The 20,791-nt window shown below is 35.9% G+C and overlaps 1 protein-coding gene across 1 annotated transcript; it reads left to right on the plus strand.

Moving 5' to 3' along the window:
• The first annotated feature begins 16,857 nt into the window (after positions 1 to 16,857).
• Positions 16,858 to 20,706, plus strand: LOC140745172 (uncharacterized). The gene is made up of 4 exons (XM_073076935.1): positions 16,858 to 17,157; positions 18,860 to 19,033; positions 19,532 to 19,694; positions 20,560 to 20,706. The coding sequence occupies exons 1-4, from the start codon at positions 17,056 to 17,058 to the stop codon at positions 20,637 to 20,639; spliced, it is 519 nt and encodes a 172-aa protein (XP_072933036.1). The 5' UTR covers positions 16,858 to 17,055; the 3' UTR covers positions 20,640 to 20,706.
• Positions 20,707 to 20,791: the final 85 nt, after the last annotated feature.

A 20,791-nucleotide genomic window follows, 5' to 3' on the forward strand; every position in this document is an offset into this window, starting at 1 on the left:
AACTGAAATTCTCATATTTTGCTTAAAAAGTTAAATTTCCTGTAAAAAAGTAAAAGTATGATTAAAATAATATTGTGTTAAGAGATGATAGTAATCCCCTGGTTAGAATTGTGTGGTAAGGGAGATTAGTACTTATTTAGAAAGCCTCATAAGAGTAGTATATCACAAAAAGTTTTTATTTTGTGTATATACTTTTGTGTATGTTGAAGGTGGTAGAACCCTTTGTGGTTCGACTCCGGCGGCACCACCGCCACACCTATTTCTACCTAATACAGTGTTAAGCGCTGCTGTGTTCCGGTTTGAAGGGTGTGGTAAGGGAGACATACTTTTCCGAGGCGTTCCAGCTTAGTCCTCAGGGGTAGCGGCGCATCTGAAGGCGACCTCAGGTGAATATCTTATCCTATCTGGGGTTGATTACAGATGTCCATGGTCGGCAGTAGCCACTTACCATCAGGTGGACTGTATGCTCGTCTGCTAAACTTACTAATTTCGGATAAGACTCTCACCCTGAAGTTGATTACAAATGTCCCAGTTCCGTATTGTCCTCTTACCATCAAAATAAAAATATTTCATCATTCACGGTCCCCTAATAACCGAATTGCTAAGATTATAAAAACCAACGAACGGCGAAATTACTTTTCTTTTTACTGATATAATTATTTGGGTTCCTCGAATTAGGTAATAAAGTGACAATAAAACAAGTCGTATAGAAAACGAATTTCTGTTTACGTTACAACCTACTTATCAAAATATTACTAATTTATGAAAGTAAATTATAATATACTGTTATTTTATAACCTCTTTTATAATATAGAAGTAGTAGACGAGTAGGCAGTCTATCTGATGATAAGTGGCTACTGCTACTCATGGACACCTAATCAACCCCAGACAGGATTAGATTCTTACCTAAGGTCGGCCACAGGTGTAGTAATGTGATAGAGCCATATTGGTTCTATCACATTACAACAACCATTATTGTTGTGTATATTAATATTGAGAAATACTACTAATATAGGACAATTTTAATTTACATAAAATATTTCAAAAAATAACATTTAAAAATATTAACTTAATCTATGTGCATAACTAAGTTATTTTTGTATATTTCAATAATAATAAATAACTTTAACACAATTTTTAATTTTACTTGCAAATGAGCTTCTAAGTATTTTATTGCTAGTATATTGGTACGGGCAATAAATTTAGAGGCAATTAGGCTTTTTATGGGTAATTTTATTTATGGGCACAGGCACAGGCGTAATAACTAGCACTAATTTACGTAGCACCAATTATTTAGTATGTGGTTAGAAGTATAATACAACGTTTACGCAACATTTAGATACGAACAATGTTATACCGAATACACTCGATTAGTTTGTTTACATTGTATTCTCGCCTAGTTGTCTGTGTTTGGCGAACATTATTATGTTAAATTAGCTACTTGCCGAGTACAGATAAATAGAAGTGAATATCTTATATATAAAATTCTCGTGTCACAATGTTTGTAACCATACTCCTCCGAAACGGCTTTACCGATTTTCACCAAATTTTATATGCGTATTCAGTAGGTCTGAGAATCGGCTACTATCTATTTTTCATACCCCTAAGTGATTAGGGTTGTTCACACTTGACATTTTTTTATTTATATGGCAACACAGCGTTTGCCGGATCAGCTAGTAAGTATGTAAATAAAAGAGCTGTAGTCAGTAAAATAAGAAGTTATAACTTGTGGTCAGAAAATGAAAATTTATAGGCGTGTAAAGGTCCAAATCCCAGATTAGAATAAGAAACCTCTGTTTTTTTTTAAGTTATAGGAATTTTTAACATTAATTATCACTTGTCTTGACAGTGAAGGAACATGTAAGGAAATCTACATACCTACTTATGCTCACTTGGCCAGCGCGGCGCGGTGGACTATGGTCTAACCCCTTTCACTCTGAGAGACCCATGTCCAGCAATGACGACAAACGGTCAAACATACAAAGGTCAACGCATAATATCTAATATCCTGTACTAAAAACCAACAATAGATTACGAGTATGTGTAAATACAGGCCTTCTTAACCCTTGTCAACGATAAATTCGTATTACACGACCACTGTCAATGCTTATAGGGGTAGTTTTGACCCTTTGGCTTGCACCCTACTGGATAGGTTATTATAGTGTTAAACTCTGTTAAGACCTGTTAAAATCTTTACAACTATATAAAATTCAATTTAATAAACATAAGTATAAAATTCTGGTAATTATTTTTTCATAAACAGATTTAGTGACTTTGATATTTAAAAGTATGACAGCTTTTACCACCTTTATTCTTAACTTTTAACTTCATTTTCTTACCACGACTATTGCGTTAACAAAATTATGACTAAATTGATTTAGATCATTAGATCTAACGTTCACATTATGAATAAATTATTTTCTAGCTCCACCCGACATTGTCTTTAGTCTGCTCTTTGGGAACAAATCGATGAAAATACATGAGTTAATTTGTACCAATCTCCATCATCTATCTATGAAACAAATCTACGAAGTAGAGAATTGTTATAAAAAACGTTCGACTGCTTAAAAATATAGCCTATGTAACACCTACAACAGACGAATCCAACGACCATTTGACCATTCGTTAAAATCCGCCAAGCCATTTGGGATGTAGGGCATAATGAGAAATAGGTATTAGGTATATAAGCTCGAAGAAATTGTCCTCCGCAGTCAGGAACAAAATTGGATACCGGCATTAAAATAGTCATCAGTCAGTCATCGCCTTTATTGCAGCTTCAATACCCCTGGATTCTTCTGATCCTTTCTATAAGCCTCTAGCCTTCAAAGCTTTATCGTCCACTTTGAGAACTTCTGACATAAATATTGCAACACCACTTTAAAATCAAATTATTTTATCCTCATAAATATTATTACCATAATTGTGCATACAAATTTTAATTCAATTTTCGATGTCAAAATCTTTAAAGGCTTTCACATAAATATGCTTCGTTGAACAATGTGTCTTATTTGATTTTTCGTTTACAGCGAATTTGCCTCCCGAAGGCTTATTCTTTGTCAAAATAAAGAATTTGTGTAAACAATGTTATGGGAATGAATTTTTCATATCACTAAGCACGAAGGGCGCTACCAAATTTAGGTATATTTTACACCAAATGAATGTGAGAAAAATTGTTTAAAATTACGACAAGGGTCTCGTAAATAACAGTGTGCAGAATTATAGTTGGACTAAATTGACCAATTAAATATAAAATCCGTAGTATATCCGTAGTATATACATATAAGAGCGGGAGCTCGAACCGGCCAGCCAGTGGTCGCATACCGTCGTACGCACCAGACGGTGTAGCGAGTGCCAAGCTCACCTGTGCTAAGCCCGACGGGGCAACGCGCTAAGAGAGCTCCGGTTTCGTTCCTTTGGAGATCCCGGAGCCCCCTAAGCAGCGCCGAGGGCGGCCACCGGGGGGGTTTTAGTGCGGACTATGGCTTTGTTCTTCTCATTGTATGAGGAAACTCGTGCCCAGCAGTGGGGCAGCCATGGAATGATGATATTATACATCACATAACAATTAATAGGGTTTTGATTTAAAATTTGGCCTCCCAATCAGGGTTAAAATCACGTGCACCTATCTTCTTTGATTTTTCAATACATTTTAGAAATTACATTTACATTTTACAATACATATTAGAAATTAATTTTTACTCGCTTTAACGGCGAAAAGATATCGCGAGGAAAACTACCCAGAGGGAAAGAAAAAGTTTCGAAGAAATCTAACTCTGGCTTAAAAGCTTCTGACTCTAATAAACATAATATCAGAAATAGGCCTTAAATTGTGTGCAATTATATACATAGATTTAGTTTCCAACAACACAAAGTAATTAATTAATTATATACTCATCAAAACTGTCGCACAAAGGATTTGGAAACATTAAAACAATAATGATGGACCTGTATTCCCTGTATAGTACAATGCAGAATTAATTACAAATTGAAGAGTAAATAATTAATGATTACCTTTGAGTATATAGAAATGGAGTATAGTATCGAAATGGCTGCCTATATCGAAAGCATTATGCTAATATATTTGTACGACATTACAACAATAAAATCGTTTTTAATATTTACATGTATGAGATTTTGGAAATTACGTCACCGATTTTGACGATAGTTTCACTCTCAAATTTCATAACTGTATCTTTAAGATCGGCGTCGTCAACCCATTACTGTCCCAGCTACCAGTGCAACAGATAAGTAGCTACCCTTGAGAACTAAGTTGGAAAGCCTCAGATAAGTATATATGTTTTACCATACATATATCATACATGTATCTTTTTTATTCTATTCTATCTTATATTCTTATCTTGGTTTGATTATAGGTGATGTGCACCTATGTTTACTAAGAGTGTAAGCGTATGGAAATTTTAACAAAAATTTATAACTTTTTAGCCTATGATTGATAATACTATGATAACTAAGGTACGAATAAAGTCGCGTACAAAATCTAGTCCAGAATAAAGAGCAGGTAAGTAAAAGATATATAATATCGTAGTGAAGCAGTAACACGTCCGGTTCGAGTAGTATCCGCAGACCAATTACGTAGCTCTCGGAAGTAGTACAGACTACAGACAAAGAATTGTTTAGAGATGTAAAATTACTGGATGTGGTAGTGAGTGTAGTAAACATTCTTAATATTCTTAGGGTTCGGTACCAAGAGGGTAAAAACGGAACCCTATTATTAAGACTTCGCTGTCTGTCCGTCTGTCCATGTCATAGGGCTCTACGTCTGGAATCATAATAGATAGACACTTGAAATTACAGAGGATGCATTATGGTGGCCGCTGTAACAATAAATAACTAAAAATAAAAAAGTGAAAAATAAATAGGGGTCGCCAAGAAACCGCTATTTCTTGACGTTTTTTTGCTTTATTTATTGAACCATAATAGGTAGGCATTTCAAATATTCACAACGCATTTACTTCAGTTACGGTTGTGATAACAAATACTAAAAATAAAAAAAATATATGAAAATGTTGGTGGTACGGAACCCTCCGTGTGCGAGTTCGACTTGCATTTGGCCAATTATTTGTGAGTTTAAGTAATGTTATTGAACCGGTGTGATACGCAAAGGCTTTTGGGTTGTATCCTAGGCTAAGTAGATATTACAATAGATACCTACTTAAACTTATTTACCAAAGGCAGGTAAATGTGATAACAAAATAACACACAACAACAATAAAACGCTGTTTACGATAGGCCGATATTCGGCTAAACCTTATAAATACGAGTAGGTGGTTTTAACTTAGAAAAAGGAACAAAATAGCATTCCATCTAATAGTAATTGGCTGTCCATGGACGCCAAAAGTCCTGTCGGTGTAAATTGAACTTCATCCTTTGGTAAACAGTTCCTCGGATCATTCGATAAGGGACCAAAGGGAACCTATATCCAAACTTAAAGGTCCTAACCGGTCGGCCCTTAGAGTAAACATGGAATAGGCAAACAGTATACCATGTGGATCACCTCATAAACATTATTATTACTTATTAGTCACTTCCAGTACACAAATATCCGCAATAACACGAAACGAATCGACAGTGAAGCACCCTTAACTTTATTTTTATTTCGTACGAACTCGCCCACAAATAAAGAATTTGTTCAGTATAAAATTGAAAATAAGCCCGATCCGTATTTATGATGATAACAGCTATGGTTACGTAACTAGATATGTTTAGTTATATTATTGCAACGAACTGTTATCATCGTTAATAAGAAGGTTGGATGTTAACGATATAGCATTTTTATAATAGTACTTTTAAATAATAAGTCACTCATCTGATACTACAGTTCAAACACAGATGCAGCTGGGATGTGAAATGGGGATGATATCATGGCGGCGCTCGAGTTAACAGAGAGAGGCATTCTGGTTGGAGCCTTCAGCAAGAGCAGTCGAATAACGGAGATATACTTATAATACCTCAAATCACTAGTATTTACTTGTTATATCGTTATTTTATATCGTTACACTGTACCGTTTATGTGTCTATATTAATACATGACTACCTTCAAGATGACTTTTAGTATTAGAAGGTAGTATAGCTTTTTGTGGCTCGCCTCTGAAGGCACCACAACACACTTTTCTGTCTGATAACAGCAGTGTTAAGCACACAGAAATAGGTGTGGCGGTGGTACCGCCGGAATCGGACTCTACCGCAATTGATTTACATTTTTTTTAATTCATATTATAACTACAACGACAAACGAATAAGTATTAATTAAAACCTATCTTATCAGTTATTTCCCTTTAGAATACTAACCTATATTATCTCAGATTTATCAGACATTACCTACAACTGCCTTAGGCTTCACTTTGTCTCAAGAACGCTAACAGAATTGCTAAAACCTTTACTATCACTATTTAACACAAAAAGGTTGCCTTTAAAGTCCTTAATGTTACTTCACAATTCTATCTGTAGCTTTACTTGTACAAAATGACTCTTTAATTAATTAAGTTTGAACTATTGGATATTGAATTGCAGCTACGGTTTACTTGAGACATTTAATTAATGTAAGTGATAAATTGAACTTAATTTCAAAGATACATACATCTTTGTCGGTTTACATTTTTTCTTTATATATTATTTCTTTATAATATAGGAGTTGCAGACGAGCATGCAGTCCACCTGATGGTAAGTGGCTACAGCCGCCCATGGACATCTGTTATCAACCCCAGATAGGATTAGATATTCCTACCTAATCGCATCTGTCGGCCACAGGTGCGCTGCTACCCCTGAGAGCTAAGCTGGAACGACTCGGAAAAGTCTCCCTAAGTCTGTCTCCCTTACCACGCCCTTCAAAACGGAACATAGCAGCGCTTAACGCTGCTGTTATGAGGCAGAAATCGGTATAGGTATAGAAATAGGTATATCTTATGTATAAAATTAGTTACCGTACTCCTCCGAAACGGCTTTACCGATTTTCACCGAATTTTATTTGCATATTCAGTAGGTCTGAGAATCGGCTACTATGTATATTTCATACCTTAACATTTTTTGATGTGAAACATCTATAGCCGCACGTAAAACCGATTTCTGGCGTGGCGACGCATGCCGTGCCACGCTATACGATGGTATATACATATACAGTCTATATGCAGTAGTGTGTACGGTGTGGCGACGCGTCGCCATGCGCAATCGAATTCAATAAATGGTCATCGTTATCTGGAAAAAAATCGTAATATTTTATTTTATCATTATGACATATTTAGTTCCTATCACAATATGTTCTTTTCTGCATATTACTTTTACAAAATAATGTCGATGTTTCACATCTGCCAGGCGTCCCATGACGGCTCACATTTTTTTTTATTTATACATAACATTTTTTTATTTATACGGCAACACAACGTTTGCCGGGGCAGCTAGTATAGGTATAAATTTCAATCAAATTGAAATTCCTTCACCTCTATCCTAGGATCGCTTAATTAAAATATTTAAAGAAGTCTATATGCTTATATAACCTACTAAGAGTTTTAATAAAGCTTCTTATACAGAAATTTCTCATTATCTTTGGTATTCTACTTATTTATCCTCCTACATTAATTGATGTAGCTAATTCAAGAATTTAATCAAACGTAAGGCTTAAATAAGTTCATAATTATAAATATGATAAACTTTCAAAATATTTATATAAGTACGAATAAATTCCGTTCTTCTGTCTATCTATCCACTTCCAAATCCTCTGTCCCAACAAGTATCGTTTGTGTACTCGATACTGTCCCACTTCTGGGCTCGGATCTCTCATGCGAATACCCTCTTGATGTCGGCTACAGAAGCGGCTACTTCTGGGGCCTAAGTTGGAACGCCTCAGTTAAATATTTTACCCATTCACCTGACAAATCAGAACACTGCAGTTGACACTGCTGTTATGTTAGTAGGTAAATTGTTTTTAAATACTAATTGTACAAAATTTGCACGATGACCCTGCAGAATGAGAGAAAATTTGTAGCTATAAGACCTTTGTTAACCTTATTCTATGCATATAAAGAATTATAAGGCAGAAATAAAACTAGTATTAAATGAGAAAGGTTCTCTGTTCATTAGCTTTTACTTACGTGACTCTAACATTTGTACTGGGCCTGGAATTTTGTAGATATTAAAAACGCTCCAGTTATTACGAGTATGAGAATAAAATCATCATGGTAGAGATATTTGTCTTAATGTAATTAAATTATAATATATGTAAAATAGCTTATCTTTGGTAAGAGGTAGGATCAGCATGGTATCTGGGAGATCCTACTGTCACAACACAATACACCAGCATAATCATAATGATAACCATAATGAGGGAAACTTTCAAAAGGTATCTGGTGCCTTGGGAGCGCCATGGTGTTATGTGGGACTTTTACCACACTAAATCGCCCCCGGTGGCCATCCTCAGCGCTGCGGAGGACTCCGGGATCTCCAAAGGAACGCGACCGGAGTCCTCTCAGCGCACTGCCTCGTCGGGCTCCGCCCAGGTGAGTTTGTATCCCCACACCGTCTGGTTTATACGACGGAATGTGACCACACATACCTCCGTCCTTCCCGGGGTCGCTAGCCGGGCGGTTCGAGCTCCCACTCTTGCCGCCCGCAACCCCGAAAGCCCTTTTTAGTCGCCTCTTACGACAGGCAGAGGTTACCGTAGCCTATTCTGGTCCCGGAACTACAGGGACAGTGTGGTATGTACAACACAGGGAACCCTTGCGTTGGCTCAAAAAGCGTTTTTTATAAGGGTCCTCAGAAGAAGTAACGCATCTATAATCGGCTTCACGTAAACCTATGCTCTTCATGGAGTTGATTACAGATATCCATGGACAGCAGTGACTGACCATTAGATATACTTCGAAATAGGCGATAAAAATACATACTATCTCTATCTACGTTATTTTAATGTAGAATATATTTCTTATAATCCCGCATAATTTAATCCCGATCAAAAACATGAGAACATAATCCGCGGATACGGTTTGATCCGACAAAAATATGAGAATTGCGTATCGATACAGTTTACAACCGAATTGCTAAATAAACATTCGGTTCGCGATACGCTTGATAGGGGATAACTTATAGGGTACGGTCGTAGTGATAGCGATTTAATATTTATAAATTGTTTTTTTAAGTGTTATTTAGTTGCACAGATACGCATTTAAACTAGAATAAGAGTCCTTTGCTAAAGTGTAAGACTGGGAATTGTATTCTAAAGAGACTAGAAAAACTACAAAAGGAACCCGATTGTATTAAAACAAACTTCTAGTAACTATATCAGTCGTTTTTAAACCTAAGATAATTAATTGGTTTAATTATCTAAGTTTTAAACACGTGTAAACAACCTAATTAGATTGAAATCTTCCCTGAAGTCAATTCAATTACGTGTCTTTTAAGTACTAAGTTGGCACAGTTTATTTTATTGTCTCTGTATTACTATCTTTATCCTATTACTGAGCCTCCGAAATCTATCCATCTGTAAAAGATAGACAGTTTAAATTATCACAATACTTTATTACTATAGATGCTATGAAGGAAGTACGTAAGATAAAAAATATAGTGGAACTGAACTCTTAGTGTGCAAGTTCGGCATACTTGGTCAATTATTTGAATGAATGCATTCATATGCATGGTAATACATGAATTTATAAACAACTTGGTAATATATGAATAATATTACGCTATCACTACCACCTCAACCACTTTTTCAACGACCCTCAAGCAACATTCGCCCTAATTTTCCTCATAATCGCGGGCTTAAATTTTGCAATTAAATCCAATATAAATATGAAAATGGGAGCGGAATTTCCCGTCAGCGTTAATGATGTTTGTTTCGATATCACTCAGTTTGTTCTTGGGTTCTGTTGAGTTGACGTTTATGACCTTTTCCTTCATTTATTATTCAGAAATCAACTCGTTGTAACGTGCGTTTTGGATCACATTTTGATAATAAAAAAATGTTATATGATGCTATCTATAATGCTATGATGCTCTCAATGTCCAACGATGTCTTTTCTACCCGTACTGGTAATAGATTCTTACTAGTTAGTAGATAAGCGTTTAAGTCATCGCGAAATATTGCAAGCCTAACAGGGGAGTTTTTAATGACGGTTCTCTTGTGGTAATACCTATCAGATCATAGCAGGGCTGTATCTGCTTTTATAAGGTCCCTAAGGTATACAAGGCAGCGTTATCTGATAACAGCAGCAGGTCCTCGGCGCTTGGTGGAGAACTCCGGGATTTCCGATGGAACACAACCGGAGTCCTCCGAGCGCGATGCCCCAATCGGGCTCTTCCCTGGGGGAGCAGTTTACGCTCCTCCCACACACCTAGTGTTTACAACGGTATGCGGCCACACACATCGTCGTCCTTCCCGGGGTTACTTGCTGCACGGTTCGAGCTCCCACTCTTGCCGCCCGCAACCCCAGAAGCCCCCTTTTAGTCACCTCTTACGACAGGCAGGGGATACCGTAGCCCTATTCTAGTCCCGAGACTACAGGGACAACCAACCAACCTAAGGCAGGCCTCTTATCTTATCTGGGGTTATTACGGATATTAATAGCCGCTTACTACCAGGTGTACTGCCTGTTCCTTTGCTTCTACATTTTAAAAAACCGCACGTCTGTTCCATTTGTCTGTCACTTTTAAGCTCTTAACGTGCCAATAAATTCACTAACAATACCTTGAGCAGGTGTTCCATTTGCGAATAAAGGCAATCTTATCCCCACACTGGGAATCTTGGATTTTATTAAATTTGTCCACAGACGACACTCCACGTTAAAGTTTAGATTGCATAAGTTTCCGGGACTTCGTAAGGACGGTTCAGATGTGTTGGGTTCATTTCGGAGCATATTTTGCAATAATTAAACTATAGTCTGATTCATAATTAGGTGTCCAAAATGTAAACAAAGGTGTTGACCTATCAAGAAAATATGTTTCAAATGGTAGTTTCTTATTGTCGATATTAAAATAATATAACAATAATAAAATTGTAATCTAAATAAATTAAGATTAATTCACATTTTCTAATATTTATATCACCTCTATTTCGTTACATACAGTAATAATAATAAAAAACACAGTTTATGGTAGACAATTAAAATGTGATAATGGTAACACAATCGGAATCCAAAACATTTCTTATGTTGTCATTTTTAAGTTTCGTAGTTGATATTATTCATTTTCGTGATTGTAATCGAACTCGAATGTTTTCTCGTTGACGTAATGCGTTTGTTAAATTGTGTATATTTGTTAAATTTGTTAAAGTTTTTGTTTCTTGTTAATTTTGACAGTGACATTTCTTTGTTTACATTTTGGACACCTAATTATGAATCGGACTATACAAAATATATTTAGAAAGGTGGTAGAACCCTTTGTGGTTCGACTCCGGCGGCACCAGCGCCACACTTATTTCTGCCTAATAACAGCAGTGTTAGGCGCTGCTGTGTTCCGTTTTGAAGGGTGTGGTAAGGGAGACATACTTTTCCGAGGCGTTCCTGCTTAGTCCTCTGGGGTAGCGGCGCATCTGTGGCCGACCTCAGGTAGGAATATCTAATCCTATCTGGGGTTGATTAAAGATGTCCATGGGCGGCAGTAGCCACTTACCATCAGATGGACTGCATGCTCGTCTGCTACTCCTAAAAAATAAAGAAAAGAAACATAAAGTAAGTCAAACAATCCATCCGTACATTTGAATTTGTAACGATTTGTTGACACTTAGAAAGTTTGGATGCAACATAAGATGTGAACCGTCCTTATTAATCCTAGGTTTTAGCGCAAACCACCCTGTTCCTAGTTGGACCCAGAATTTAGACGCTGAGAGGATTTCTCCCACATCACCGACAGATAAGATGCAAATTGCATCAATGACGAACTTGGTACAGAAGTTTGGTAATGTAAAACTGGCAAATAGAACAAATTGAATTTTATGTCTGGAATTTGAAATTATACTGGTTTCTAAGTTATTTTTTATACATTTTGAGGTACTTTTTAAAATAAATGAAAAAATCTAAAATTCTTAATACTTTTGTCAATGGTAGGATAAGTAATGAGTGCTATTTATGTAGACTATTTATTTAGAAACTTTCTTATATGCTAATTTCAGTTATATAAAGAACTCCTTTACAATTTTTTTTGCTGTTTAAGCTGCGAATAGCCTGGCAGTTAGAAAGATGGCCTCTCAATTGGAGGTCGGGATACGAGTCCCACCTCTGTTTCGCACATCTGAATTTTCAAATTATAATAATTAATCACTTATCTTTAAACGGATAAAGAAAATATTATAAATAAGGATACTAGCTGACCCGACAAACGTTGTGTTGCTATATAAATAAACAAATGTTAAGAGTGAACAACCCTTATCACTTTAGGATGTGAAAAAAGTCCAAGTTCCAACCACTAGCCTATCCCTGCTTTATTAAACCAAGTTATTACAAATCCTGTAAAAAAGTAAGCATCCATAACAGTAGGCGGTTTCCCTGTAAATTCATTAGGCAAAGCCCTGCGTGAACCCATAATGAGTTGTAGCGTTAGGAGAAAAAGTAAGGTAATTAACGTTCCGTTTTGTGTTATGAAATTAGTTATTATTTCGGTAAATTTAAATTTTTGTTTCGATTTCCTACACTTAGTTTTTAATACTAATCAATGTAAGAAATTACAATAACGTAGCACGCAGCACACAAACACCCAGACCCAGAAAATAAATCAAATCAGATTCATAATTTAGTCAGCCGTTATTAGAACATTGAACTTGTTATTCTTATTTATATTTTGAAGTATACTTAATTAAACGGTATTCAGTACCTCAAAATACAAGCTTAATAATTGTCTACTTGTAGATAATTACCGTCGTGTTAAATCAACTTTTATTTTTTTGGATTTGAACAGGATTTGAACAATAACATGTTTATTATAGTATTTTTTTGACAGCTGTCTAGGCAAGTATCCTCTAGCGACTTAAGGAGAGGGGTGGAAGGGGCGGTCCGCCCCGGACCCCCGATCCTGGGGGGCTCCCAAATCGGTTGTTAAAAAATGGTCGTCAGAACCAAACAATCTGTGAAATGTGTATCAGTCAGCGAAAAAGAGGTCATCGAATCACAGGCGAATAAACCTATGACACTTTTGTCATTTTGTAAAATAAAAGCACCTTTTTAAACTATACTCCATTCAACTTTCCGCCCCAGGCCTCCGACGATCTAAGCTCCGGTACAGTAAGTATGTCAGTATTATCCTAACTATTATTTTCTTGGTTTTGCCAACAGTATGTAAAATCTTTTCTGCTATCTCTACACCATATAACGCAAGCCACAACCCGAGACTGGAAGCGTCACGTGCGCCGCGACGCCGTCACGCTCCGGTGTTGACTTCGTATGACCTACATTGCAATGTGTACATGTGTGAAACTTTAATTTGTAATATTTGTGATATAGAGTAGTAATCCAGTGCAGCTTTGAATATATGTATATTATATACATCTATAATGTGGTGTGCAGCTTACATTGTTAAAGATGACTGTTTCGGGCAGACGGCGGCCGTCCGAGCCGCCTCGTGTCATGGGGCAAACTGATAACCTGAGCTGTGAGTAGGTGTTTTAACCGCTCATGGCATAATGCTGTGTTTGTTCCCTTTCGCGATTGTTGCAACGCATAATATTTTAACAACACTAGATAATCAACTCTCAAGATATAACCCCCTTTGTTTTGTTTTTTCCCTTTTGATTGTATTGTTAAAGTTTTTTTTTAATTTATTTTTGTTTTTGTGTTTGTGTCCTTTTTTCAATGTATTTTTTGATTTTCATCTGTGTATATTTAGTTTTAAAATTGTACTGTGTGCTGCAATTGTCTTGAATAAATGATATTATTATTATTAATAATAATATAGGTATGTAGAACTAGTAATATAATTTTAGTAATAAGTACCAAATAGGATAAGCTAACCTGAAGTCTATTTCAGATGTGTTGTTTCTCTAGACTAAGTTGGAACACCAAAAATTGTACCTTAAAGTGTTATATTTCCAACATCTTAAACCAAATCCCGATTATGAAGCCATACTTAACTTATATTAAATGAAATTGTAGACTTAATTTTCATTTGTATTTTTGTGAATTAAAACATGCATATTTTTATACTCATTCTAAGAACAAATTATTTCTTTAGCCGTCACCATAAAAATATATTTACAAGTCGCGTGTTCATTTCCATAAAAATTTAGCACGAAGCAGAGTGGCAGTAAAGTGTAGCTAAGAGTATATTTTTATATTTTTTAAGGTGGTAGAACCCTTTGTGGTTCGACTCCGGCGGCACCACCACCACACCTATTTCTGCCTAATAACAGCAGTGTTAGGCGCTGCTGCGTTCCGTTTTGAAGGGTGTGGTAAGGGAGACAGACTTTTCTGAGGCGTTCCAGCTTAGTCCTCAGGGGTAGCGGCGCATCTGTGGCCGACCTCAGTTAGGAATATCTATTCCTATCCGGGGTTGATTACAGATGTCCATGGGCGGCAGTAGTCACTTACCATGAGGTGGACAGCATGCTCGTCTGCTACTCCTATATTTAAAAAAAAGAAAATTGAGCTACAACTCATAACTTAAAAGAAATCATAGAATTACGTTTTCATTCGTATTTTTTGTGAATTAAAACATGCTTTTTTATAGAATCACTCATTCTAAGAACAAATTATTTCTTTAGCCGTCAACATAAAAAAATATTTATACTTAAGTCGCGTGCTCAAATCCATAAAAATGTAGCACGAAGCAGAGTGCCAGTAAAGTGTAGCTATAATTTTTATACGAAATCCAGTTATTGTGGCTTATTTATTAATAATTTTCGTCCCCGTATTAGTTACGGTCTATTTGAATGCAAATTGGCGGAGGGTCGACGCTCCAAGGCAAATGGGGCAAACGGGCGACTTTTAATCGCATTTAGTTGCGACTGACATTATTTCTTAAAAATAACAATAACATGCCTATTTATTATTGAAGTAGCTAATGACCATGCAGTCTACTTGATGGTAAGTGTTTAGTGCTGTCACAGCATACAGACCAATCTGCTGGGGGTTTGTCGCGGAATGTATTAATGAAAGATTGATGCTTTGGAGGCAGAACCTTATTTTATTTAATAATATAATAATAATAGTAATACATTTATTTATTTCATGAACCATTATTTATTATTTCATTACAAAGGTATATTTGGATCTTGAGGTACTCTTTATATAACAGTAATTTATTTAACAAAATTAAGTATCGTCAGCTGCCGAAACTGGGTAAAATTTATTTAAATTTATTTAACTATTACACGTACAGGCGGTTTAATGGTGGTGAGCGGGAGAGGCGCTCAGTTTTGCCACATAATTGCTACGTTAACACTTTTGTTGGGTTGCCAACACAATCAATTTTAAATAGGATATAATCCCTTCCGTCGATGGCAGATGCTAAGCAATCCTTGAAGTTGAATTGCTCTCTGTCTCTGTATTACCACATCTTTGAAACCAAAACTCAGCAACGTTTGTATTTTTTTATATAATATTAGAGCAGCAAACGAGCTTGCAATCCACTTGATGGCAAGCAGTCACAGCAGCCCTTCTGACCAATTCCATAGAGAACAGATTCTTCTGGGGAATAAGATGATGTCATGTTTAGGTCACCGATACACACTGCTTTACGCTAGAAACTGGTTTAGCTGTAGTACCATCTCAGTCAAACCGTGCTAGCTTTACCATCTTTCAAGACTACTGCTACTGCAATTATAAGACAAAGGTGTTGCGAGGACGCTATCAGTCAAGCCATCTCTATTGCGACAAGTTGCGTTTAAAAATCGCAAGTGTGCAATAAATCAATTCACCGCACCTACGTCCCTGTATATATTTTGAATTGTAAATCATATTTAACGCGCATAATTTTATAACTTGCTAGGTTACAGTATGAAACCGAGGTCTCAGTCGGTTATAAAATTATTTTAAGAATTAACACCAGTTTAATATTTTCATTTATAATTCAAATAGGTTCTACTACAAAGATGTTTATAATGTTTTAGTTAGATGTATTTTTGAAAGTGTTTTATTAAAAGTAGGTTCATGTATTAATAATAATATCAAACAAGCATGGAATTTATTTGATTCAGTTGCCCATGGTTTCCAAAAACATTATAACCGGATTCAAGATAATGTAATTACTGCATTATATTTTACTAGTTTTTGACCGCGGCTTCACCCGCGTTTAAAAGAAAATAATATAACATACAAACATACATAAAATTGAAAACTCGTACCTTCAATTTTGCTAAAGATCATCACTTGATCAAATGCATAGTTTACGATTTAATCCTTACTAATATCGATTAAAATTATCGATGGTTTGGGTCCAAAAGATCAATTCTCCGATTAATTGATCTTAGATCGCCATCCCTAGTTCCCGTGAGATTTCCGGGATAAAAACTATCCTATGTCCTTTTTAGGGTCTTAGACTATCTTTGTATAAAATTTCATTAAAATCGCATCAGTGGTTTAGGCGTGAAGAAGAGACAACCAGACAGACAGACAGACAGAGTTACTTTCAGATTTATAATATTAGTAAGAAGTAGGGATGTAGAAACTGAACTTTACACATTTTTATATTTCGAGAAATACCAAAACAACGAACTTTAAGATCTTTTAAATTGACGAGTAAGTAAATATACATGTTTCACTTGATTTTTATTAAATTTCTCCTTATTGTACATTAACATCATTTTCTACAAATAAATATTAGACTCATAGATTAGAAAAACGAAACGCATTAACCAATTACCAAGCTTTATTATTATTGGAGAGTCGAAAATCATTATTTGAACAAAAAAGAAAATAATAGACATCGCATGTCACTCAAGATCTGGCAGACATGTCCAAAATTGAAGAGTATTAATAAACAAAAATAATTATAATAAAGAAAGTATTTAAAAAATATTCTCCAAATAAAGCAAGGATTATAATAACGATATTCTCCAAATAAAGCAAGGATTATAATAACATTATTCTCCAAATAGTCAAGTGAAGAATATTCAAGATGAAGTGTCGTTTACAAATGGACCGGTTGCCAACGGTCATCAGCTGCTGTTTCTGCTGCTTCCTCCGTGCTGGGACTGTTATGATCGCTGCTTTTTCTTTTGTAAGTCTTTCGACGATGAATTCATTAGACTCCTAAAGTTATTATTTTTATGGTATGGGAACAACTTTGTCCCCATTGAGCTATTTGGTAACGTAACCGAATATATAAGATCGTCGTATATTTCTAAGTGTGTATAGACCGCGTAAAACTGCTAGTCCGCTCTGAATATAGAAATGAATCGCGTCGCCATAGCAAATTGTTTGACTACACCTGCTAGCAACAACTTCAGAGCGGACTAGCAGTTTGGCGCGAACTAGAACTGTATACATGTTATATGTCTTATGGATCTAGATCGACAGTATATTTAGTACAATTCAATAGATATGGTGCCGAACATTATTTTGTCTTTCCAAAAACAGAATAGACACATACCAAATAGTCATATACACCGAATGTTAAATTAATAATCAAAATCAAATCAAATCATATCAAATTTATTTTGTGAAATGCTTAATATACATATTTTATCACTATAATATCAATATCAATATGCATTTTATCATCACTAACGTGCAATATTATTATAAAGTTACAGTAGTAATTATTATTATTTAAATACAAAATAATACACACAAATATAATTTTTAAATTAGATTAGATTATAATTATAATGTCAAGATTTTATAAATAGCGACAATTAACCTGTTATTAATTGCAAATAGGACAGAAAACATATCGTAAGTTAACCACAAAAGGGGTAGTCCTCTGAGTAAAACAATCATCCGCCGTCAGGCCGTAATCCTTAATCGTAATCAGGCCGTAATCCTTCGCACTGGCTAAATCAGAGGTCATGCCTGGGCTTCGAACCTTGGACACCTCGATCGAGAGACCAAGTGTCAACTGCTAGGCTATCATTGCTTTATACAACAATCATGAATTTATTAATAACCTTAGTCTAAAATTAAGATTCAGGCCTCCATTCTGATAGAGCTCAAAATAAACTGATACAAATCTAGAACAGATCTCAGTTTTAGAATAAGCTGTCCGTTGAACCTATCTATCTTTAGATACATCGAAAAATAACTGGCACTAATACACAGTTCTACTTTGAAGATATCTATTTCAAGAGTGGAGATATTTCTGTATAGTTATATGTATTATTAACTTTTGCTATATTATGACCTATTTTTGCTTTATTCTTTTAGACAGCATCTTGCGCCACTGTCGCCCATGAATACAAACTTGTGAACAACGTCAAATAGAACAATTGAAGATGTTCAATGGGGTGGTGACCCCGTTGCCATTTGTAATTCACCCTAGATTTTTTTTATAATATAGGAGTAGCAGACGAGCATACAGTCCACCTAATGGTAAGTGGCTACTGCCGCCCATGGACATCTGTAATCAACCCCAGATAGCATTACATATTCTTACCTGAGGTCGGCCACAGACACGCCTCTACCCCTGAGGACTAAGCTGAAACGCCTCGGAAAAGTCTGTCTCCCTTACCACACCCTTCGAACCGGAACACAGCAGCGCCTAACACTGCTGTTATTAGGTAGAATTTACCCTAGATAAGACAAGAGTTCTACCCGAGGTCAACTACAAATTTTCTATCCCTGAGAACTAAGGTCGAACAACGAACACCCTCCAAAGTCAAATACACGCACTTAACACTGCTGTTATTTGGCATAAGCATCAGTGACCTCCGGAGTGGAACCATAAAGGGTTGCTCCAAATAATACTAAATCATGCAACACAGATGGTGGGTCTATTCTTCGCTCCCAACGTCTCCCAGTCCAAAGGCGCGTGGGACATGAGCCCAGTGCTCGCCAGCTACAGCTCGGCTACGGAGAGCGCGGTGCAGGTCGCTCTGGGTGCAGTCTCCATTGCCCTCTGTGCAATAAGTGCTCTGCTGCTGCTGGGAGCTTGCTGTGTAAGTAATATTGCTATTGGAAACTTCTGTGGAAACAACATTATGTCTAAATTTGTTATCACCACACCAGAAAAATATTGGTGTTTATTTCCTGAAAAATAATACTAACGCAAAGGCAAGACACAGTATTGATTGCCTATATGGCCCTTCTAACGACTTATGTATGAATAATAATATACTGGATATGTATACCACCGTAATTAGTGTTATAGATTTCTAACCGTTAACAATAACTTTAATATCAGAGACTACTGGCCGAAAGTGAGTTGGTAACGATTTTTTAAATTAAATTCGAGTAGCATTCAAATCTATCTGATACTTCCCTGAACTCCAGATGATATATAGATATTCTATTCGATGTCAGTCATAGCAGGATATCTACTCTTTAAGACCCCAATGAAAATCCTAGTGTAAATACCCCAAAATTACCTTTGAAAATTTAAGAACCTTTGAAATTGACAAAAACAAATGAGACTAATAGACACCTATTTTCCTCAGAACATCCCAATCCTAATCGAGATATACCAGTGGGGCGCCCTGGTATACGCTGTGACGGTGTCCCTGATGTTCCTCATCCTGGCCATGTTCTGCTTCTTCGTGCCTCCGCACAGCTACCTCGCTGGCGGTCTACTGTGTATGTTCGTCGTTTGTAACTTATTGTGTGAGTATATACTCTATTTAGCTGCATTTTTCTGAGTTTCTTACCGAATCTTCTTAATTGAGTTCGCTTTCTGAGCCCGTAGTAGTATAAGTAAAAAATATTGCATCTCACAATTTGTAAGTGCCTCCAATGTGTGCCTTCCAATCAGCGCCCCTAGCGGATTATATCAGAACTTGGAAATAGTATGGGCCAATACGTAAACAAATACCAAAACAGTCATATTTGTCGAAACGTAAAAACTCGTGGTAAGGGTACAAATATCTTTAATTTCATAACCCCACTGCTGGGAACATGTCACTACTGAAGGTGGCGTGGGATCACGTTCTTCCAAGCAAACTGGTAAAGGTATAAAAGTCGCTATCGAGGAGTAACAGCTGCTATCTAATAATGATTCACGTCTGTTATTAATAATCAATCTATCCAAATTTTATCTACCTACCTAGATTTGACTATCTCTACAAGAAATTGTTAAAATTTTGATTTTATAGGCAAAACATTAAATTATTCAATGATTGAATATAATTAGGGCAATGCTCGATATGGGCGACTTTAATATTATAACAGTTATGTGATCGTAGCGCTGTAGCCGCGTAGAGGTGCTACGAAGACGTAGCGCGCTCACAAAACAACCTAATACTAGTATTTCGGTTATGGTTACAGTTAAGGTTCGAATATTTTTATATATTTTACTACGCTTTCATTAGCTTGACTTGTATATATGAAACTGAATTTTTGAACTCGAGTTTTACCCACTTTGTACCGTCAGTATAATTCAAAATTTTATATGTAAGCGTGTTTTTTTATTTTTCTAAACAATATTTTTTGTATGAGATTTTTATTGATTTAACATTATTTTTCTTTGCAGTGACTACATACTTCATACTTGTGGTAAATAGTCTGCGGGTGTCTCTCAAATATTTAGCATCACATGAAGATTTAGTTTGACAATGATTATTGCACTTGTTAGTGAACTATATAAATATTGGTACTTGAATATATTATTTTTTATTGTCTCAATGTATTATTAAGCCCAATACATACACCCCTAATATTACATACATAAAAAATTGGAAGTAAATAATCAATACCTATTTCTG

This window comes from Epargyreus clarus, unplaced genomic scaffold (genome assembly GCF_041222505.1).
Source record: "Epargyreus clarus isolate Ecla_fem2 unplaced genomic scaffold, WU_Ecla_fem_2.2 ptg000002l, whole genome shotgun sequence".
NCBI lineage: Eukaryota > Metazoa > Arthropoda > Insecta > Lepidoptera > Hesperiidae > Epargyreus > Epargyreus clarus.

What these genes read in the sequence shown, in the direction of transcription:
- LOC140745172 (XM_073076935.1), top strand. Translation starts at nt 17,056, where the DNA reads ATGAAGTGTCGTTTACAAATGGACCGGTTGCCAACGGTCATCAGCTGC. An exon ending in TGCTGCTGGGAGCTTGCTGT is followed by an intron (nt 19,034 to 19,531) that starts GTAAGTAATATT and finishes TATTTTCCTCAG; the next exon opens with AACATCCCAATCCTAATCGA. An exon ending in CGTCGTTTGTAACTTATTGT is followed by an intron (nt 19,695 to 20,559) that starts GTGAGTATATAC and finishes TTTTCTTTGCAG; the next exon opens with TGACTACATACTTCATACTT.